The sequence below is a fragment of the Schistocerca americana genome, chromosome 1 (genome assembly GCF_021461395.2).
Source record: "Schistocerca americana isolate TAMUIC-IGC-003095 chromosome 1, iqSchAmer2.1, whole genome shotgun sequence".
Taxonomy (NCBI): Eukaryota; Metazoa; Arthropoda; class Insecta; order Orthoptera; family Acrididae; genus Schistocerca; species Schistocerca americana.
The window spans coordinates 1,242,292,751-1,242,316,836 of NC_060119.1; the positions used below are offsets into that span (position 1 = coordinate 1,242,292,751).

The following is a 24,086-nucleotide window of genomic DNA, read 5'->3' on the forward strand; positions in this document are numbered from 1 at the left end:
TGCTATGTTTGAACACTTTCTTTCACTACTGTATATTGACTTACAGCCTGCTATCCTAACCCTGTCCACTTTAGCTTTAGCTGTAATGTCTACAGTTTGTCTACATACTAATGAATGCCTCCCAATAAATCCAAGAAATTTGTAAAAGATCCTCTACAAATAGTGAGTCCAAAGAATTTTAATGGACAGTGTAGATTATGAGTAAGGGAAGAACTGTCAGTAAAACAAAAGCTTAAGTGTGTCAATTAAAAAAAGAAATCTAAAATTTTACAGACATCTATTTAGGATGGTTGAAAAGAAGCTGAGAAAACAGAGTTTTAAGGCACTTGAATCCAGACCCTAAGTTTTTGACAGGTGATACAGGGAGATGGGACTAGATCTTGAGTTAGCAAGATTAAATTTGGGAGACATCTCGGAGCAGACAGAATATAGCTTAGTGATTTGCAGCTTTAAGGGCTTTCATGATGTACAGAAACTGGACAACAGATGGACAGAGAAAAGCAGATGGGCTATTAGAGAAATAATTCAAAAATTTTGGGTGACAAAGAAGGCTTCTAGTATTGTGTAACTGTTTCATAAATGATCTTTCACCTCCTTATTGTTCACTTGTTGTGCTGTAAACTTCTAACTTGGTTTGTTTAATTAGTTTTTGATTGTGTTACAATGATAATTGCTCCAATAACTGTATAATGTCTTGACTGTTTCTGTGGATTTTTGTTGGATTTTTGTTATTCTTTTCACTGCTACCATTCTCCTCTTCATGTATTAAAAGTTTACATTTGTCTAGTAACCTGTGTTGGTCCTCTACTGAGACTCTACAGTTTATTATTTTTTTATTTATTTAGTAATTGACCACCGCTAAATCTAATACAGATTTCTGTTTTCTTGTACATGATGATCTTGTAGATTTGAGTTGTCATCTTTTTTATTCAAAGCAGTGAAATCTCATTCATTTAAAGTCATTAGTTTCAATGCAAAGGTTCAATTTAGATAAGGAAGGGCAAAATAATGTTACGAACATTATGAAACAACTGTCATGACAATCACATATTCTAATTTATGGAAAGCAAATCGAGCTACCTTTGTCAAGATTTTAGCACGTTACCCTTAAGATCCCAGTCTTGTACTTATACAGTCTTGTTTTCAACTCCAATCACCACCACTTTCCTCCCCCCCCCCCCCCCCCCCAAAAAAAAAAAAAAAAAAAAAAAAAAAAAGAATCATTTCTGTGTGGTGTATCTTCATTTCCTATTCAAAATGAATTGTCAGTTTGTAGCAGAGTGTGCACTGATTTGAAACATCCTTGTAGATGTGTGCCTTACTGGGATTCGAAACTGGAGCCTGTGCCTTTTGCAGGCAAGTGCTCTACCAACTGAGCTAGCCAGACACAACTCTCAACCCAATCTAACAGCTTTATTACCACCATTACCAAGGTTTGAGTCCTGATCCAGCACACAGTTTTAATCTGTCAGGAAGTTTCGTTTCCTTTCTTTCTACTACACATATATGTGCACTGCACTCCAGAAACTTCCATCTTACCATCCTTTAGTCCATTTGTATATATGTTCCCCATTCATAAATTTGTCTATGCCAATAATCAGTGCCATATGTGCCTATAATATGAAATGATAAAAGCTGGGGTAAGAGGGTGCTTAGACATTGAGTCACATACTAATGTGCAGTTTTGCTTCTACAGCCACCCCTCTCTGATACTTGGAATGGTGATATTCTGGGTTATGCCATTCACTGGAATCTTCATGGAGCTTCACATTTGGATACTAATAACACAAATTCCATTACAGTAAGTACAAACTGAAAAGTGTCATTGCACTAATCAAAATGTATTCTCAGAAGAAAGAGCATTCTTTTTATCATCAGACTGTGTTTTGTAGGTAAGAGGGCTGACAACTACAGAACTGCGATTGAAGGAGCTGAAAAGATTCACAACATATGATATATATATTCAGGCTTTCAATAGCATGGGGTCTGGACCAAAATCATCTGCTGTTACAGTTACAACACAAGAAGGAGGTAAATAAAGAATGTTCAGGAAGAATGTAATTAACTTAGGAGAGAGGAAACAATTCACCGAATAGTGGACCATAGCTAGCCTTAAGATAGAGATAGAGCACAAATGCATGTGCGCGCGCACACACACACACACACACACACACACACACACACACACACACAGAGAGAGAGAGAGAGAGAGAGAGAGAGAGAGAGAGAGAGACAGAGAGAGAGAGAGACCTGTACAGCCACATTGTGACTGCTGAATACACAACGCTGGGACGCAGTTCAGCAGGTAAACTGGAGGGGGTCTTATGTCAGGCGGGTTGGATGAGGGGATAAAAGAGGCTGGGAGTGGAAGGGAGGGTTGGAGAAGGGTGACCGGCAGCTCGTAGGGGTGCAGCAGGTGTGTGAGATAGAAATACAGAATAGGGCTGGGCTGTGAATGCAAGCACTGGGACTCGGGTGTTGGCACGCATAATGACTATGACATGGGGGAGTGGATTGGGTATGGTGACAGAAAATGGGTATAGAAGACTGTTGGGAAGAGGATGTTGGTGCAGGTGGTTAGTGGAGACAGAGCAGAATGGTTGTGGAAAAAAAGGATGAGTTGCATGGATAACTCTCATATACTTGATAGAAGGCATCTGCCCGACTGCCTGCCTCCTTGACCTACAAGCCCTGCCATAGTGATCCCATCACAAAGTCCAGGATTATCTCCAATTCTTACTCATATCCTTAGGCCCATCTCAGAATATTTCCCCGGAAACCATGTTACTCCTCACTCCAAGGACGCCCTGCACACTCATCTTGTACAAGATTCCCAAAATTTACTGACCCCACAATTTTGGATGCCCATTGTAGTTAGTTACATTGCCCCCACTGAAAGAATCTCCACTCTTATTGACCGATAACACCAACCGACTACCCCTAGCCTAGTCTCTCATATTAAAGATATGGACCACTTCCTTCACTGATTCTCAACTGTCCTCTGCTACTATCTGGACCCCTACTTGCCATTGTTGATGCCTGGAGTAACTGTGTCATGTATTGTGACAGGGCTTCTACTATCTTTCCTTGTGCCCAGAAATGGAGGACACCCTACCCACAATTCTTCTCACCCCTTCTAAAATTGTATTCTGTTACCAACCAGTCCTAAAACACATCCTGGTCCATCCTTATGGCACTCCCAATACCAAGCACTTCCCTCAGATGTCATATCCCTGTAACCCCATGGTAGACCCAGATGCAAGGCCTACCTGATTCACCTATCCACCACATACTACTTTAGTCCCATCACAGGCTTATCCCATCAGAGGCAGGGTCACTTGTGAAAGCAGCCATGCCATATATCAGCTCTGCTGTAATTTCTGCAGAGAATTTTATGTGGCCATAACCTCCAGCCAACTGTTCACCACAATGAATGGCCACTGAAAATTGCAATGAAGAGCTGAGTTGATCATCCATTCTCAGAACAGAGTGCTGAGAACATCTTCTACAGTTTCAATTGCTACTTCACAACTGTGCCATCTAGATCATTCGCCTCCAGCACCAGCTATTCTGAACTGTGTAGATAGGTGTTATCCTTGCAACACTTCCTTTGTTCTTGCAATCCTCCTGGCCTCAATCTATGATAACTCCTTCACCCACACCCTCCACTGAGCACTTTCCCTTGCCTCTGTTCTGTCACCCCCTCCCAGTCCACTTCGTCCCTTCATCACCACCAAGTGCCACATGAACACACTGGCTCTGGTGTGCATGTGTTGCATCCCTGTCCCATGCACCTGCTTCCTCTCCCTCTTGAATTCCTATTTTGCACAACTTGTGCCTCTCTCTGAGCCATCAGCCAGCCTTTCCCCAAGCCTCCCAGCCACCCCTAGCCTTTGTCTCCCCACCCCACCATACCCAACACATCTCCATCAACCCAGTTACCTTTCGAACTGCAGTCCCGACATCGTGCATTTAGCTGGTGCTCTGTAGTTCAACAGGTGTGTGTGCATGTATGGGGGAAGCAGGCATTCGCAAGTGCACACGTACCTGCATGTGTATGTATTCATCCAAAAGCTAGCTAAGTTTCATTCTTTTATTTGTGCCTGTTGAAGATTCGACACTTCCACTATTCATTGACTTTTTTCCTTTACTCCTAATTTATGTAAATAAAGGAAGGGTATTATTTATTTACGTCTAAAATGAACGTTTATAGCTGTATTCATAAAATATTTATTTATGTTGTTACTTAGACTTCAACTGTGTCACTTCAGTGATACGGTATGTCTTACCAGTGGCAATGTTTTTTCTTATATTCATATGATTCTATAAACAGAGTATGCCCTGTGGTGATGAATTTCTATTCTATCCCTGTATCTGTTGGAGGCATTGTTTCTGAGGTTTCTTCTGATATAGCATCTGTCTTGCAGCTGAATTGTGCTGACTTTATATAGTTGGCTTCTTCTGTAGCTCTGGGGGGTGAAATGATCGCATCACAGTAAAGTGCTGACTTAATATATAGCTTTCTGGTATGTCTGTTTGGTGTTTGTTCTTCAGAGGTTTGATACAAAAAACCTGGCGATTGTGATGAGCTTTGGAAGAACACAGACCACTTCATACTAACATATTATGACTTCCTCCAACACTTGCCTCTGGATCTGAGGGTAGACACAAGGAAGACATCATTGGGACTGCACCTGTGGATAGCCTATGACACAATAAATGAAGTAAAAGAGCTATCCCTTGAATATCATGCAATACTAATAAAATTACAAGTCTCAGGACACTAAGTTTGAATGTTTTTGTCCAGACAGTTGGTTGGTATAACTTCCAGTCAACATCTTTCTTTAATTACACTGTTCAAAACTTTCTTCTTTCTTAAAAATCAGTCTGACAATATTATGTAAAGGATAGTTGCTGCTCATCATATAGTAGAAATGCTTAGTCACAGGTAGGCACAACAAAAAGACTGTCGGACAAACCTTGGCAGCCAGAGACTGTGGACATGTGTGTCTGTGAGTTGCATTTGTGTGTGTGTGTGTGTGTGTGTTGTCTAATTCTGATGAAGGCATGTTGGCCCGAAAGCTTTGTTTGACAGTCTTTTTGTTGTGCCTATGTGCGACTCATCGTCTCCGCTATGCGGTGAGAAGCAACTGTCCTTTTCATAATATTATCATTATTCCATCCTGTATTTTCCATTGTTAGAAAACAGTCTCTTCACTGTGAAATTTATAGTCATGATCTGAATAATTTCTTATGACTTTGAATAACATGTTTTCAAACAGAATTCATCTCTATTCAGTTTGGTCATTCTATTTAGCACCTTTTGTAATTTTTGAAATTTTCTTATCAGTTAAAAGTGTATCTAAATCCATGCCTTTAAATAGTAATGTCCTTGTAGAGTGAGCTATCAATACATAAGAGACTTCACTTATGCCAGCAGACTTTTTCTGAATATTTTGCTTTACTAGCACAACTGGGACATAGAATGCAATGGAGGTATGCTTATTCTCATCATGAGGGTTGTTTTTGGAATGCATCTTTCACTTTACAAGAACTTAGGCTGTGAAGGCAATCCATGAGTTCTGTTTCAGTGGCATAATCGGTAACAGTGTATGCTGAAGAGTAAGGATTTGCGTTAGAGCCCAGAATGGGATATAATTTTAATGTAATGAGTAGTTCCATAACAGTATACCTTCCAATTCATTATGGTCTGATTTTTCTTCAGTTAGAACCAGAACAGGTGAATTTTGAAACATTTCTTTACTTTTGCTCCTGTTTTGATTTTTCTCTTTATGTTCGTGTTCTGAAGTCCAAGAGGATTGTTGCTATTATTTTCCTATGTGATGAATGTTTGTCTTTTTTTTTATTTTAAAACTATGAGTTGTTATTCATGAAAATTCTGAGGGAATCAAGTTTCCTTAAAGTCTGGTTTATGAGGATGTGTCCATTTGTAAGAAAGGAAGAGGCATACACATTTTGCACTCTTTGCATATGTTGTACATGTATCAAGTAGGAATGTCCAGATACACAACTCCATTATGTTCTCTGTGCCAAATTGATACCATGCTTTCTCACTAATTATCATATTTTATCCTAATTAACACTTTTCAGCCTGCTCCAAATACTAAGTCTTCTGTTTCTGCATTTCACAGACAGTATTTACCAGCCTCACTGAGATGGAACTTTGTTAAGAGACAGCCTCTCATAGCCTTTTCAAACAATACACAGAATATATTGTCTTCATTCAGCTACTAAAGACAAAATCCGTTTTATTAGGTAGTTGTTGCTGTTGTATGGCCAAACTGTCTTTAATTTTGAAAAACACTTATTCTGTGCCTGAAAATGTAAAACAGTTGAGGGCCTAAGACAATTTTACAGACGAGTGACAAATGCTCGAGACATTGCTTTGATCTTGAATCCAGACTCAACTCACATTAAAAACCGAGCAATTATGTGCGTGTTAAAATACCAAACAATGGCTGGATACCATGATGAATAGTACAATGGAGGAGTTTCTCTTCTTCTAAATATCATATACAGGGTTATTACAAATGATTGAAGCGATTTCACAGCTCTACAATAACTTTATTATTTGAGATATTTTCACAATGCTTTGCACACCCATACAAAAACTCAAAAAGTTTTTTTAGGCATTCACAAGTGTTCGATATGTGCCCCTTTAGTGATTCGGCAGACATCAAGCCGATAATCAAGTTCCTCCCACACTCGGCGCAGCATGTCCCCATCAATGAGTTCGAAAGCATCGTTGATGCGAGCTCTCAGTTCTGGCACGTTTCTTGGTAGAGGAGGTTTAAACACTGAATCTTTCACATAACCCCACAGAAAGAAATCGCATGGGGTTAAGTCGGGAGAGCGTGGAGGCCATGACATGAATTGCTGATCATGATCTCCACCACGACCGATCCATCGGTTTGTAGCAGTTGTAAATGGTAAGGCTTCTGCTTTAGCTTTTCCGTAAGATTTTCCAAACCGTCGGCTGTGGTACGTTTAGCTCCCTGCTTGCTTTATTCGCCGACTTCCGCGGGCTACGCGTGAAACTTGCCCGCACGCGTTCAACCGTTTCTTTGCTCACTGTGGGCCGAACCGTTGATTTCCCCTTACAGAGGCATCCAGAAGCTTTAAACTGCGCATACCATCACCGAATGGAGTTAGCAGTTGGTGGATCTTTGTTGAACTTCGTCCTGAAGTGTCGTTGCACTGTTATGACTGACTGATGTGAATGCATTTCAAGCACGACATACGCTTTCTCGGCTCCTGTCGCCATTTTGTCTCACTGTGCTCTCGAGCGCTCTGGCGGCAGAAACCTGAAGTGCGGCTTCAGCCGAACAAAACTTTATGAGTTTTTCTACGTATCTGTAGTGTGTCGTGACCATATGTCAATGAATGGAGCTACAGTGAATTTATGAAATCGCTTCAATCATTTGTAATAGCCCTGTATTGTGTGTAGAAAAGCCAGACAGTATGTAAGAAGAAAGTGTTACAATATTATTGGCATGGGGCCCCCCGAGGGATAGGTTCTGCTGCCTAGTGGGACAGGCTTTTCTTCCTCTTTACAACGGCCCATTTCTTCATAGTGTGTGTGTGTGTGTGTGTGTGTGTGTGTGTGTAAGTAAGAGAGAGCAAGAGAGGGCGGATGTGCTAAGTGTATCTTTTGAGGGTAGGTGTCTGTAATGGATGTGTGTATGTTGTGGTGTCATTTTTGAAGTTAAAAAATTATAGACAGGAAAATACAACAATTTAAAAAGATAAATGTAGGAAAAACACCTGAACTTAACAGTAAAGTAGGATTGTGAGCATCTGTGAGCTGTGGTTTAGACCTATCATCATGTAAATTTGCAGTCTGTTTTGTGTATTTACAGGAGACATGCCATAAACTAACATTACAGTTACAATAATTTGTATGCTGATAATAATAATATGTACACTGATAATAATAATAATATAACAGTAAAACAGTATTTATGTGAACAATGTTATATACTTGGTAGAATATATAACAAGTTGTATTTGACCAAGGCAGTCTAATGAGACTAATGGAGGGGTTACAAAAAGAAAACAACAGGCTCAGATAAAAAACATCAGAATTAGAAAATGAAAATCGGAAGCCTAGAAAGAATAACATCAAGAAAGAATTTATGCTGTATGTTATTGAGGCAACTGCAACTGCACATCTGCAGAATGCCATCACTGCTGCAAAAATAGTCAATGCAAGCCAAACAGTGATGCTCAGACAAAAATGAGATGCAAACCTATGGAGAAATTTACAGAACTAGTTGAGGGGGGGAAAAAAATGCAGTGAACAACGCTGTAGCCACCAGTAAAATGTAAGCCCTTGATAGTAATGTACAATGTCACATCAGAAATTACAGCTGGAGAATTAATTAAAACTTTTCACAACAAAATTTGTGTCAGACAGACTCAGTGAAGTATCAGTAGCTAAGACAGCAGTAATTCGGGTGACCAGATGTTATTCAAAATATATGGAAACTCTGTATGTGATTTCATTATTAATTTTTACTATTTTCTTTTCATTGTTTTTTCTTATATACATCATCTCTTTAGTACCTGACCCATATTACTATCTGAAATTTCAAAAATTAGAAATTGTACCATTTGTTACTTGTTTACAGTACCAGAAGCTGCTCCACAAAATGTGACGTGTTCTCCTCTATCATCACAGAGTGTGAAAGTGAAATGGTCTCCACCACCAACACAGCATCATGGGGGTGTCATACAAGGATACAAAGTTGTTTATAAACCGGTCATGACTGATTCTGGTAAGTAAGAAACCCATCAGTCACAGTTGTCTACTATTTCTCGTAGTTGCTCATGTGAAATGATGAGATGTTCATTGTTGGTTAGTTTCATATTCCATGGATATTTGTGATCAACTCTTTCCAATTCAATTTTTCTACTCACCACGTTTTCCCCAACTCATATTTATTTTACACTAATGGTAATGTTTCGGACATTGTCTGACATCAGAGCTGTAGCGGAAAATTGTGATGTTGGACATAGTCTGACCGTGGGTCCGAAAGGGTTTATAGTAAACATGTGGAATGAGTTATCTCACTTTCACATTACTCATTTATATATAAATATGGCACATGCTGACCATTTACAAGTTTTTATAATTTTTTTTAAATACAGATGTGATTCAGTAATTCCTACCCACCATCTGTTACACTTTACAAAATAGAAGTTCTTCCACAGAGTAAAAGGAGTTGTCAAGAAGTAACTTTTTCAGTTTGTTTTCAAACTTAACTTCACTGCCCGTCACATAAGATATATCATTGGGTATTTGATAAAAAAAAAATTTCTGGCCGCACTGATGACAGCATAGTAAGAATGTCAGTTATTTTGGAATGACTATTTGAAGTGGAAAATCCAAGATGGAATGTGACAATATTATGAAAAGGATAGTTGGTACTCACCATATAGTGGAGATGCTGAGTCACACATAGGCAGAACAAACAGACTGTCACTCAGTAAGCTTTCAGCCAACAAGGCCTTTGTCAGAAACAGTCAACAGGCACACACACACACACACACACACACACACACACACACACACACACACAAACAAACAAACAAATGCAACTGTCACACACGTGACCACAGGCTGTGGTCATGTGTGTGTGAGAGTTGCATTTGTGTGCGTGTGTGTGCGTGCGTGTGTGTGTGTGTGTGTGTGTGTGAGAGAGAGAGAGAGAGAGAGAGAGAGAGAGAGAGAGAGAGCTTGTTGACTTTTTTTGACAAAGGCCTTGTTGGCTGAAAGCTTATTGTGTGACAGTCTGTTTGTTCTGCCAATCTGCAACTCAGCATTTCTGCTATATGGTGAGTAACAACTATCATTTTCATACTACTCTTATTGGAAGTTGAATGATTACATAAATACAACAATGGAAAATTAGATACCAAATTTAGATAAATTGAAAGAATTTTGTTAATAACTTTTCTAAATGGGATAGACAGTAGAGAGAAATAATTTTACGAAACAGAGTGGCAAACATTTTCAAAAATGCCTCTATGAGGTGGTGCAAGAAAGTTGTTAGGGGTCATGGAAAAGGTTACTCTTAAAATTCTGAGGGTATGGGTTCCTTAAGGAATGGAAAGACTTTGGGTTATTCTTACTGTTACTCACATATTATTTACTAATACTGCCTTGTCTTTCTCTTCATATAATGAAACTTATAGACCTCACAGTTTTACTTACATTTATCTACTCATACTGCCTAGTCTTTCTATTCAGCTTCAGATAATGAAACTCACAGATATGGTAACTTTTTTGAAGGTGTTGCTGTCCACTGGATGAGTGTTACCATTTATTATCACTTGTAGTTATCATATTGTGTTCAGTTTTCTTGATTTCAGAATTCAGGCAACTTAAATTCAGATACTACAGTGTCTTTATTTCCACAACTTCAAAAGTAGTGGAAAAAACGTTTCTGTTTCTTCAAATTTCAGATCTTCAGGCAGCTGGCAGTGAGGTGAAGCGAACTTCTAGCCTGGAAACTTATCTACATGGGCTCCTCAAATTCACAAATTATTCCATCAGATTGTTGGCCTACACAAGTGTAGGTGATGGAATACTGAGCAGCTCTGTTTTTTGCACTACAGAACAGGATGGTAAGTTCTAATCGACAAAACTTTTAAAGTTAATTACACTCCTGGAAATGGAAAAAAGAACACATTGACACCGGTGTGTCAGACCCACCATACTTGCTCCGGACACTGCGAGAGGGCTGTACAAGCAATGATCACACGCATGGCACAGCGGACACACCAGGAACCGCGGTGTTGGCCGTCGAATGGCGCTAGCTGCGCAGCATTTGTGCACCGCCGCCGTCAGTGTCAGCCAGTTTGCCGTGGCATACGGAGCTCCATCGCAGTCTTTAACACTGGTAGCATGCCGCGACAGCGTGGACGTGAACCGTATGTGCAGTTGACGGACTTTGAGCGAGGGCGTATAGTGGGCATGCGGGAGGCCGGGTGGACGTACCGCCGAATTGCTCAACACGTGGGGCTTGAGGTCTCCACAGTACATCGATGTTGTCGCCAGTGGTCGGCGGAAGGTGTCGGCGGAAGGTGCACGTGCCCGTCGACCTGGGACCGGACCGCAGCGACGCACGGATGCACGCCAAGACCGTAGGATCCTCCGCAGTGCCGTAGGGGACCGCACCGCCACTTCCCAGCAAATTAGGGACACTGTTGCTCCTGGGGTATCGGCGAGGACCATTCGCAACCGTCTCCATGAAGCTGGGCTACGGTCCCGCACACCGTTAGGCCGTCTTCCGCTCACGCCCCAACATCGTGCAGCCCGCCTCCAGTGGTGTCGCGACAGGCGTGAATGGAGGGACGAATGGAGACGTGTCGTCTTCAGCGATGAGAGTCGCTTCTGCCTTGGTGCCAATGATGGTCGTATGCGTGTTTGGCGCCGTGCAGGTGAGCGCCACAATCAGGACTGCATACGAGCGAGGCACACAGGGCCAACACCCGGCATCATGGTGTGGGGAGCGATCTCCTACACTGGCTGTACACCACTGGTGATCGTCGAGGGGACACTGAATAGTGCACGGTACATCCAAACCGTCATCGAACCCATCGTTCTACCATTCCTAGACCGGCAAGGGAACTTGCTGTTCCAACAGGACAATGCACGTCCGCATGTATCCCGTGCCACCCAACGTGCTATAGAAGGTGTAAGTCAACTACCCTGGCCAGCAGGATCTCCGGATCTGTCCCCCATTGAGCATGTTTGGGACTGGATGAAGCGTTGTCTCACGCGGTCTGCACGTCCAGCACGAACGCTGGTCCAACTGAGGCGCCAGGTGGAAATGGCATGGCAAGCCGTTCCACAGGACTACATCCAGCATCTCTACGATCGTCTCCATGGGAGAATAGCAGCCTGCATTGCTGCGAAAGGTGGATATACACTGTACTAGTGGCGACATTGTGCATGCTCTGTTGCCTGTGTCTATGTGCCTGTGGTTCTGTCAGTGTGATCATGTGATGTATCTGACGCCAGGAATGTGTCAATAAAGTTTCCCCTTCCTGGGACAATGAATTCACGGTGTTCTTATTTCAATTTCCAGGAGTGTATGTAGTACATTGTCTGCATTGATTAATTTCACAGTTGGCTTTTTGGTTGGAGTGGCAGTGAAGTCCTTGTACCTCAAATGATTTGAATAACTTACAGAGAGCTTTAGATAATTTTGGAGTTTGAAGGAAGATTATATTTTGTAAATATTGCTTCTGACAAAAAATTAGAACAATGAGCCACCCACATACCATTTATCAGTGGAGGCACTACCTTATATGTAGAGCTTATATGTAGATATGCACATGCACACACACATTCACATGAACATTGTCATGACAAGACTGACCTCAGACTGTCACCTGTGTGTGGTGTCATGGCCATCTGCCCCCCCCCCCCCCAACCCCCCCCCCCCTCCTCCTCCCGTGCCCACTGCTCTTCACAACATTAGCTGAAAAGAATCCACTTTGCTTGGTCATTTACTCATATCATCTTATAATTGTGCCCTTTGTATGGCACTAATTTATTCAAAGTATATTGTTACAAACTGCATTTGGTGTTTTGCTTTTGGGTGCAAAGGTGAATAAATTTTGTAACTATTCAACATGCAAACATACTAGATATAGTTTTCTGCACAAGAAACTTAATTCTTTTCAGTGCACTCCACAACATTAGAATGTTTGCCCTTTGTTCTGTAGATAGTCGTATTTACACTAATCTTACTGTAAAAATGATAGTCTTTGAAAGCCGAGTGATAAGTTAGTTGAAATGAACGGATTTCATGGTTTGAATACTGACTTGCCTTTTTGTTTCCCATTAATATTTCATCTTATATGATGTTGGTTAAAAGCTTTTTTGTGAGAACATTCCTTTGAGCAAATTTAGGAGCTCTTGATATTCATGCAAGTGGTTTTCTTTTCTCCAAAGATCTCTTTAATTTTCCTGTTGGCAGTATCTATCTTACCCCTTGTGAGATAAGCCTCTACATCCTTACATTTGTCCTCTAGCCATCCCTGCTTAGACATTTTGCACTTCCTGTCGATCTCATTTTTGAGACATCTGTATTGCTTTATGCCTGCTTCACTTACTGCATTTTTGTATTTTCTTCTTTAATCAATTAAATTGTAAGTTTGTTGAATAGCTCACATTGTTGATGCAGGAGAACATTGTAGATTCAAAGGGAAATACTGGAATTGAACCACACTCTCTGTGCATCCATATGCTGTTGGTTTACTCACTGAAAACCTAACTGTCAGTTGAATGTGGAGAAGTCAGTACTGCATTAGGCAGACAGGCAGGTGTGTGCGCTAGCCAAATGTTGATGGTAGATGTTGATGATAGATAATAATAAAGCCTAAATCAGAATCCAGGAGAAAAGGTTGTCAATAAGTGCACTGGAGAGCTTGCTGTAAACATCAGCTGGTTGCGACAGCTGACATCGTGGATGTCCACAGCAGCCCTTAAATATGCTGCAGGTGTTTTTTGTGACCTGGCACCACCAGATGTATCCTTCTGTGCCACACAACTTTGCCAAACACATGCATAATTACATTGATTGGTCTGTCAATACATCCAGTGGGATTTGTTGTCCAAGAAGATGGATGGTCTTGTAATCCTGCCGTGTTACTGTAATTCTAGAGGTGACTGTGTGATACTGGAATTTCCATTATCCATATATGCTTTTACAGCTGATGTGTCATTCTGATGACAAATCAGTATGTGTACTATTTTACTACAGTCTTTGTTAAGTTTCATTGTTTAAAATTATTTATTTATCCACAAAATTATGTTCATCATGCGGAATACAAACTATAGCAATTGTTGAAGGTGCGTAAACATTTGTGTTACATTCATTTTTTAATCTACGTGCCCTGTAAAGAACAGAACATACATATATGTATGTTACATAAAATAAAGGAAAGCCAACCACTCCCCAACAGAGGATTGATGAACAGATCACAGAAACACATAACAGAAAACAGCATTTACACCAGCTTTTAAGCAGTAGCTGTTTCTCTAGCACAAGTACACACATTCACACATACTTGTATTGCTGTGAGTTGGTAGGCCACAACTGAGTTGACAGAGGTGGCCAAGCACCACATATGGCTCTCTGCAGTGTGAGACAGCTGGTAGTTTTGACAGGCATTGCAGCGTGTAGCAGTGTTGCTTAGAGTGTACCTCTGAACCAGTGGCTGGAAAGTGGTGGTGGGGAAAGACTCTTTGACATGGTAGCAGAGTTTTAGCTGCCAGGGCCTGGGCAGTCAGGCAGTGGTCTCTTATTTGTGGACCAGTGATGGCAGTGGTACCACAAATACTCAAAGGCTGCAGCTGATACAGATGGCAGTGTTTTGTTGCCCAGCTGGTTGAACAGTGGTGGGCTGGTTTGGGCAGGTAAAATTGCTGCTACTCCCTGCTCACTTTGCAATAGTGGCTGTGTTTGCATGACACCAAAGATCAGGAGGAGGGGCAGTGACTAGGGTGGTTGTCGCAACTGGGAGTAGGTTGGACTGTAGTATCTTCCCAATGGATGGCCTGAGAGTTGGCATGCGAGGTTTAATGACCTGGAAGCAGTTGCTTTCACTGATCATGCAGTTCAATGACCAGTGCCAGCGCGCTGTGGCTGTGCCTTGATTACAGCGCTGAGCTCCACATTCTGCTCCGAACTCTACTATAGTTTTATTTCATTACAGTTCTCTCAAAAAAGATTACACCCTTGGAATTCCATTGAAAATTTTGCTGCAACTTGTGCACTAACTTATACACAAGTATTTGTACTTCACATTTCCAGTTTCACTCATAGTGACACTTGGTTCTTTACATTGCTTGCACTTCTGTTTTCAATCACACTAACACATGGCTCACCACTGAGTCTCTGTGTTCTCATTGCACACTCTTCACTTCAACTAACTTTTAGTCCTGCTAGCAGTTACATATTTCACACCTTGGGGGAGGAATGGGCTTCAGGGAGCCATCCTATCAGTTTGTCTTCTGACTTAATATTTACATGCTAAAATTCTCATTTCCCACATTCATCACATTAAGTTAAGTCACATGTTTACACAAACAACATATCTCGTGCTTGCCTGCACTGACGCCAAAGAACTAGGCATTCGTTGACCTCCATAACTCATTTATGTTTATCTATATGCATAGATTATATAATGGTAAGACAGAGATTTAGGAACCAGGTTTTAAATTGTAAGACATTTCCAGGGGCAGATGTGGACTCTGACCACAATCTATTTGTTATGACCTGTAGATTAAAACTGAAGAAACTGCAAAAAGGTGGGAATTTAAGGAGATGGGACCTGGATAAACTGAAAGAACCAGAGATTGTACAGAGTTTCAGGGAGAGCATAAGGGAACAATTGACAGGAATGGGGGAAAGAAATACAGTAGAAGAAGAATGGGTAGCTTTGAGAGATGAAGTAGTGAAGGCAGCAGAGGATCAAGCAGGTAAAAAGACGAGGGCTAGTAGAAATCCTTGGGTAACAGAAGAAATATTGAATTTAATTGATGAAAGGAGAAAATATAAAAATGCAGTAAATGAAGCATGCAAAAAGGAATACAAACGTCTCAAAAATGAGATCGACAGGAAGTGCAAAATGGCTAAGCAGGGATGGCTAGAGGACAAATGTAAGGATGTAGAGGGTTATCTCACTAGGGGTAAGATAGATACTGCCTACAGGAAAATTAAAGAGACCTTTGGAGATAAGAGAACCACTTGTATGAACATCAAGAGCTCAGATGGAAACCCAGTTCTAAGCAAACAAGGGAAAGCAGAAAGGTGTTAGGAGTATATAGAGGGTCTATACAAGGGCGATGTACTTGAGGACAATATTATGGAAATGGAAGAGGATGTAGATGTAGATGAAATGGGAGATACGATACTGCGTTAAGAGTTTGACAGAGCACTGAAAGACCTGAGTCGAAATAAGGCCCCCAGAGTCGACAACATTCCATTGGAACTACTGATGGCCTTGGGAGAGCCAGTCCTGACAAAACTCTACCATCTGGTGAGCAAGATGTATGAGACAGGCGAAGTACCCTCAGACTTCAAGAAGAATATAATAATTCCAATCCCAAAGAAAGCAGGTGTTGACAGATGTGAAAATTACCGAACAATCATTTTAATAAGCCACAGCTGCAAAATACTAACACGAATTCTTTACAGACGAATGGAAAAACTAGTAGAAGCCGACCTTGGGGAAGATCAGTTTGGATTCCGTAGAAATACTGGAACACGTGAGGCAATACTGACCTTACGACTTATCTTAGAAGCTAGATTAAGGAAAGGCAAATCTACGTTTCTAGCATTTGTAGACTTCGAGAAAGCTTTTGACAATGTTGACTGGAATACTCTCTTTCAAATTCTAAAGGTGGCAGGGGTAAAATACAGGGAGCAAAAGGCTATTTACAATTTGTTCAGAAACCAGATGGCAGTTATAAGAATCGAGGGGCATGAAAGGGAAGCAGTGATTGGGAAGGGAGTAAGACAGGGTTGTAGCCTCTCCCTGATGTTATTCAATCTGTATATTGAGGAAGCAGTAAAGGAAACAAAAGAAAAATTCGGAGTAGGTATTAAAATCCAGGGAGAAGAAGTAAAAACTTTGAGGTTCGCCGATGACATTGTAATTCTGTCAGAGACAGCAAAGGACTTGGAAGAGCAGTTGAACGGAATGGACAAGTGTCTTGAAAGGAGGATATAAGATGAATATCAACAAAAGCAAAACCAGGATAATGGAATGTAGTCGATTTAAGTCTGGTGATGCTGAGGGAATTATATTAGGAAATGAGACATTTAAAGTAGTAAAGGAGTTTTGCTATTTGGGGAGCAAAATAACTGATGATGGTCGAAGTAGAGAGGATATAAAATGTAGACTGGCAAAGGCAAGGAAAGCATTTCTGAAGAAGAGAAATTTGTTAACATCGAGTATAGATTTAAGTGTCAGGAAGTCATTTCTGAAAGTATTTGTATGGAGTGTAGCCATGTATGGAAGTGAAACATGGACGATAAATAGTTTGGACGAGAAGAGAATAGAAGCTTTCAAAATGTGGTGCTACAGAAGAATGCTGAAGATTAGATGGGTAGATCACATAACTAATGAGGAAGTATTGAATAGGATTGGGGAGAAGAAAAGTTTGTGGCACAACTTGACCAGAACAAGGGATCGGTTGGTAGGACATGTTCTGAGGCATCAAGGGATCACCAATTTAGTATTGGAGGGCAGCGTGGAGGGTAAAAATCGTAGAGGGAGACCAAGAGATGAATACATTAAGTAGATTCAGAAGGATGTAGGTTGCAGTAGGTACTGGGAGATGAAGAAGCTTGCAGAGGATAGAGTAGCATGGAGAGCTGCATCAAACCAGTCTCAGGACTGAAGACCACAACAACAACATATGCATATTATCTTGTTGCCTCATCATTCTAACTGAATCAGTAATATAAACTATTTACAGTAGAGAGTAGTCAATGCAAGTGTTGCTATTGTCATGTTCTCAGTGGTATTCAGCAGGCAGAACTATGTAACGAACACAATTCACGGACTTCATCCTCACAACACACACATAACCCTCGTATTCCTCACATTACTTCATAATGAACCTCAGTGATCTAAACTCACTAATTCCTCTCATTCTTGGAGACAAGATAAGTGTATTTCACTGCCTGAGTTCCTTAATATCACTGTCTTACTACTCAGGTCATGGATGCTCTCCAGCCATCCTCCTGTACCCGTAACACATTTATACCTCTTAGCCTGATATACCATTTCCTGGGCTACCCTCCTGCCCATAATACAGCTCTGAAAACCTTCGAAAAACTTCCCGTAACAGTCTCCTGTAGTGGCTAATTTCTACAGACATCATTGGTGGATTTACTGCTATTTATGTGCATTGTGTCCTGGCAGAACTGGAATGGTTTGATTGATATTGTGAAGTCTAACAATTATCTCTCCTCCATATGATGCCTCAGCGTATTGCTCATTTGGGGCAGTGTCACATAATGTAAAGACAGAAAATCTGAATCATCTGATTCTGTTGTGGCTCTACTAGGTCAGTGCTGAACTATCACTATTTATTTCTAGCTTATATGTGCCTACACTTGGGAATAAATCATAATCACTAACTTCCCTAATACACACTTTACCAATTATTTGAACTGCCAATAATCTTCATTGTGACAAGATCCCCAGCTGCAGTAATTTTTTTTAATGATTTTGTGATGCCTTCAGCTGCCATTCCTTTTATTTGATACATTATTGTAGAATTTCCTTCAAAACTAAATTAGAATTATTTCCATATTCCCTGTAATCTGAACCTAACATAAAAGCTCGTCTAACCTTTTGCCTAAGCTTTACTATTTACAGTAACCATTGTACTTTACAAAATTCTTATTTACAAGAAATACTTACGGCTACTTTGGCCTGATCAAAATTCCTCTTGACACCCAAGATTTACCAAGCTAGGCATCCTCCTCATACTGACTTGTGTAATGACCTTTTGAATAACAAAGCCAACAAATTACATCATCATCCCCTTGTCATTTACATCGTGTAAAGGTTACCAATGTTAGGGGTTCAGTCTTTGGGCCTTTGCCAAATACTGCATCTGACTTACTGAACAACTAGGATACAAGGCTTCAAATACACCAGGATGCACAGATCCCACAACTGAAAATTAAAAGTCTGTGGTGATACTCATGTTGCTGTCCCAGTTGAATCACCATTTGCAATCTGCTGATATCAGAACAATGCATATTTTCTTTGTTGTCAGTGATCCCTCAGTCTCCAAACCATCTGCTTCTGTCACCAAAACTGTAACACAACAGAAGTAAGATGTTCCCTGTGGACATTGAAAGTAGCTGGTCAGAAGAAGCAGGATGTGCTAGAGTTTTCCTAGGGTATTGTGATGTTCATAGATGGCTTGGGAGACAGGTGTGATGTTGTGGAACAGCTGCAGACAAACAAGCAGGGAGCATGAACAGTTCTCTATTAATTTACTCAGCGTCTGCAGTCATTCAGATATGCTCTCATGCCTGTTGAGGTTCATCATTCTCTTGTAATATTCCTCTTGCAGTGGGCGAGGCAGCACAGTGTGCTACTCACACATGGTGCACTTACCTGGCGTAGTTGGTGTGCCAGGACTGCATTGGCAAAGGCGGCCAGCACCACATATGGTCCACTGCAGATGAGGTGGCCCAGAGCATTGACAGGCATTGCAGAACATGATGGTGTTACCCAGAGTGTAGCTCTGAACCAATAACTGGAAAGCAGTAGCTTGCAGACTTGTTGGGATGGCAGCAGAATATTGGCTGCCAGGGCCTGAGCAGTTGGGCAGTGGTCCTCACTTGCAACCTGGTGATGACAGTGGCAGTGGTGGCATAGTTACGGCGAAGACTCTAGGACTGTGGTTGATGCAAAATTGGAGCCATTTCACTACCCAGCTGGTTGAACGGTGACAACTGGTTCAGGCAGTTTTAAATGCTGCTGCTCCATGCTGACTTCTTGGTAGTGGCTATGTTTGTGTGGCATGCCAAATGATCTGGAACAGGGGTGATGACTAAGGTGCCTGTTGTAACAAGCAGTAAGACAGGCTGCTGTAACTTCCTGAAGGCTGGCTCAGGCAAGGGCTTGCAGAGGTTTGACAGTGCAGAGGCATTTGCTTCTGCTGATCATGCAGTTCAATGACCAGTGCTGGCTGGCAGTGGCTCAGTGTATGTGTGCTGATTATTGGGTCTGAGCTCTGTCTTCTGCCCCAAGTTCTGCTGTAGTTTTGTTCCCTTACAGAAGGAATTATTATTCTCTTGTGAATATCAAGAGGTTATAATTTATGTTTTATTGTCTTTTTACCTTCAAATTATGCCATTATTTTACGTCACTTCCTGATATTCCAGATGTGCTGCTGCCAGCTATTTGACATTAGCTAATGTTTTAAGTGACACCACAGCCTGTTTCTTAACAATCTCCGCCGGCCGCGGTGGTCTAGCGGTTCTAGGCGCGCAGTCCGGAACCGCGCGACTGCTACGGTCGCAGGTTCGAATCCTGCCTCGGGCATGGATGTGTGTGATGTCCTTAGGTTAGTTAGGTTTAAGTAGTTCTAAGTTCTAGGGGACTGATGACCACAGAAGCTAAGTCCCATAGTGCTCAGAGCCATTTGAACCATTTTAACAATCTCCAGCCCATATAGACAATAAGAAATCTCATCTTGATTTCATTCCAAATGTTAACATGTAGTAGGGAACTTAAGTAATGTAATATACTTTTAATTAAGCATACAAACTTTGTTTTTGGTTTCAGTTCCTGGTCCACCAGCTTTTGTCAAAGCACTTTCACTGACATCGGATTCCATTTTGGTCTCGTGGATGCCCCCTGAACATCCAAATGGTATTATTACGCAGTACTCTGTTTACTGCAATGAGAAAAACAGTCCACAAAAGGTTAGTTAACAGTCTTGTATAAGTTGTTCAGTGACATTGAAATTTAATGAGAAAGACTAAATATAGGTCTAAATAAATAAAACCATAAACACTGAAGCGTACAATCATGATTACTGTGTATTATGACAACAACATCACATATCCAAAGCAAACTGACCTATGGACAGTAATATAAAATGAGCTGCTCAACAGCTTAATTCAGATTGCACTATTATTTGAAATATTATGTTGATAAATGTACAAAAGAAGGAAAATGGTAAAGAAGTTTGCAGACTGCCAGTTTCTGTTGCTCAGCACATTTTTCGTTTCTGGAGCCTCAATACGAAGTGATGTAGCCACACAAATGTCTTCTTAATTATCTTCCTGATAATCAATGATGATGAAAATAAAACTTCATTGATAAGTTTAACCAGATAAATGCTCACCCTGTTGAGAATGGTCTTTCTGATCATGGTGCACAGCTAGTTACAATGTATGACATAGCTCCATTCAGCAATACCAAACAGTCCTCCAAAGTAGTACGTTCAGTCAACGATTTAACAATTGCAAATTTCAGGGAAAGCCTACAGCAGATAGACTGAGATGAGGTGTACCGTGAACCTGATGCCAATTTAAAATATAATTTATTTCATGACATTTTTGTAAATGCATTTGAAAACTGCTTCCCCAAGAAAATAGTTAAATATACTCGTAAGAAACCTTGTAATAAACCATGGCTTACTAAGGGTATAAAAATATCTTGTAACCGGAGAAGGGAAATGTATCTGACAGCAAGAAAGAGTAGTGACCCAGAAACTATCAAAAATTATAAAAACTACTGTGTTATATTAAGAAAAGTTATTAAAAAATCCAGGAGTATGTTTATCATGTCTGAAATCAGCAACTCTGATAATAAAATTAAAACAATTTGGAATATTATTAAAAGAGAAACAGGTCAACCAAGAGCAGAGGAAGACGGTATTACCATCAAATTGAATGAAAACTTTACGAACAAAAAGTCAGAAGTTGAAAATATTTTTAATAATCATTTTCTAAATGTTGTGGATATAGTAGGATCCAGGTGTTCATTAGAAGATGCTAGGCTGTTAATGGAAGAGGCCATACCTATGCAATTTGATACAATTGAAATCTCACCCACTTCTCCCTCTGAAATTAGGAAAATAATAAACTTGCTTAAAAGCAAAAACTCACATGGAATTGATGGCATTTCCAGCAAAATACTAAAAGCTTGTTCTCAACAGATAAGTAAGATTCTCAGCCACCTGTGTAATAGCTCTCTGGAACAGGGCATTTTTCCTGAAAGACTGAAATATGCTATTGTTATACCTTTGCATAAAAAGGGGGATAGATCTGATGTCAACAATTACCGTCCAATCTCCCTTCTAACAGCTTTATCCAAAATTTTTGAGAAAGTAATGTATTCAAGAGTAGTTTCACATATCTGTAAAAATGAAGTACTAACAAAATGTCAATTTGGTTTCCAAAAAGGTTTTTCAACAGAAAATGCCATATATGCTTTCACCAGTCAAATTTTGAATGATCTGAATAACCGAACACCACCCATTGGGATTTTTTGTGATCTCTCAAAGGCTTTTGATTGTGTAAATCATGAAATTCTGCTAGACAAGCTCAAGTATTGTGGCATGAGTGGGACAGTGCACAGATGGTTTAATTCGTACCTAACTGGAAGAGTGCAGAAAGTTGAAATAAGTAGTTCTCGTAACATGCAAAGATCAGCACATTCCTCAAACTGGGGAACTATCAAGAATGGGGTTCCACAAGGGTCAGTCTTGGGTCCTTTGTTGTTCTTATTATATATTAATGACTTGCCATTCTATATTCATGAAGAGGCAAAGTTAGTTCTCTTTGCTGATGATACAAGTATAGTAATCACGCCTGAGAAACAAGAATTAACTGATGAAATTGTCAATACTGTCTTTCAGAAAATTACTAAGTGGTTCCTTGTAAACGGACTCTCACTGAATTTTGATAAGACACAGTACATACAGTTCCGTACAGTGAATGGTATGACGCCATTAATAAATATAGACCTTAATCAGAAGCATTTAGCTAAGGTTGAATATTCCAAATTTTTAGGTGTGTCCATTGATGAGAGATTAAATTGGAAGAAACACATTGATGATCTGCTGAAACGTTTGAGTTCAGCTACTTACGCAATAAGGGTCATTGCAAATTTTGGTGATAAACATCTTAGTAAATTAGCGTACTACGCCTATTTTCACTCATTGCTTTCATATGGCATCATATTTTGGGGTAATTCATCACTGAGGAATAAAGTATTTATTGCACAAAAGCGTGTAATCAGAATAATAGCTGGAGTCCACCCAAGATCATCCTGCAGACATTTATTTAAGGATCTAGGGATATTCACAGTAGCTTCTCAGTATATATACTCTCTTATGAAATTTGTTATTAACAACCAAACCCAATTCAAAAGTAATAGCAGTGTGCATAACTACAATACTAGGAGAAAGGATGATCTTCACTATTCAAGATTAAATCTAACTTTGGCACAGAAAGGGGTGAATTATACTGGCACTAAAGTCTTTGGTCACTTACCAAATAGTATCAAAAGTCTGACAGATAACCAACAAGTATTTAAGAAGAAATTAAAAGAATTTCTGAATGACAACTCCTTTTTAGATATAAATTAAGAAAAAAAAAGAAAAAAATATAAAAAAAATAAAAAAAGTAAAGTTGTTATATTAACTTAAGTATGTTGTTAAATTAACCTAATTATGTCATGTATTGGAAAATTTGACTCGTTCCACATCATTACGAAATATCGTATTCATGATCCGTGGAACTAGTATTAATCTAATCTAATCTAATCTAATCTATGTGGTTCAAAAGTTCATGACAGGCTAAAAGAACCATTTTCCTAACTCTTAAACCCTGGTCTGAGGAGACTGCAAAATGCTAATCGAGCCTATTATGCAGTAAAAAATCTCTTAGGGTCCAAACTGCTGACTAGGAAAACTAAAACAAAGTTATATAATACAATCATCAGACCAGTTCTAATCTATGGAACAGAAACATGGAGCCTAACGATAACAGAACACCACCATTTACAAGTGTCTGAGAACAAAGTTTATAGAAAAATCTTTGGTCCACATTATGACAATGAATCACAGTGCTGGAAGAGAAGACGCAACATAGAAATCCACGAGCTATCACAACAACCAACGATAGTAAACATAATAAATGGTAGAAGACTGCAATGGGCTGGACATCTGATGAGAATGAAAGAAGACCAAATTGTGTTAAGAATATTCAGTGAGAAGCTATTGGCAAAAGACCAAGGGGGAGACCCAGGAGTACTGGGCGCAATGAAATTAATTGCATGAGAAAGGTTGGGAATAAATAACTGGCAAGAGGCAGCATAAGACAGGGGCATCTGGAGGAATCATGTGAGATCGGCACGGGAGTTACGAGTCTCTTAGAATCCTACTATGATGATGATGATGATGATGATGATGATATGTCATTATGGCTCTATAGCTTTGACATGGTGCCAATTCCTTGAGCAAAGAACAGTTCTAGAGGCTGCACGATTTGAGCAAC

At 40.2% G+C, this 24,086-nt stretch overlaps 1 protein-coding gene across 1 annotated transcript in view; it reads left to right on the top strand.

The window, feature by feature from the left end:
- LOC124598517 (Down syndrome cell adhesion molecule-like protein Dscam2) overlaps positions 1–24,086 on the top strand; it is a 439,700-nt gene that overhangs the window by 334,829 nt on the left and 80,785 nt on the right. The window contains exons 18-22 of the mRNA XM_047136006.1: positions 1,697–1,801; positions 1,893–2,031; positions 8,652–8,798; positions 10,489–10,650; positions 20,362–20,501. Coding sequence (XP_046991962.1) covers positions 1,697–1,801; positions 1,893–2,031; positions 8,652–8,798; positions 10,489–10,650; positions 20,362–20,501 — 693 coding nt within the window. The remainder of the gene's footprint in view (positions 1–1,696; positions 1,802–1,892; positions 2,032–8,651; positions 8,799–10,488; positions 10,651–20,361; positions 20,502–24,086) is intronic.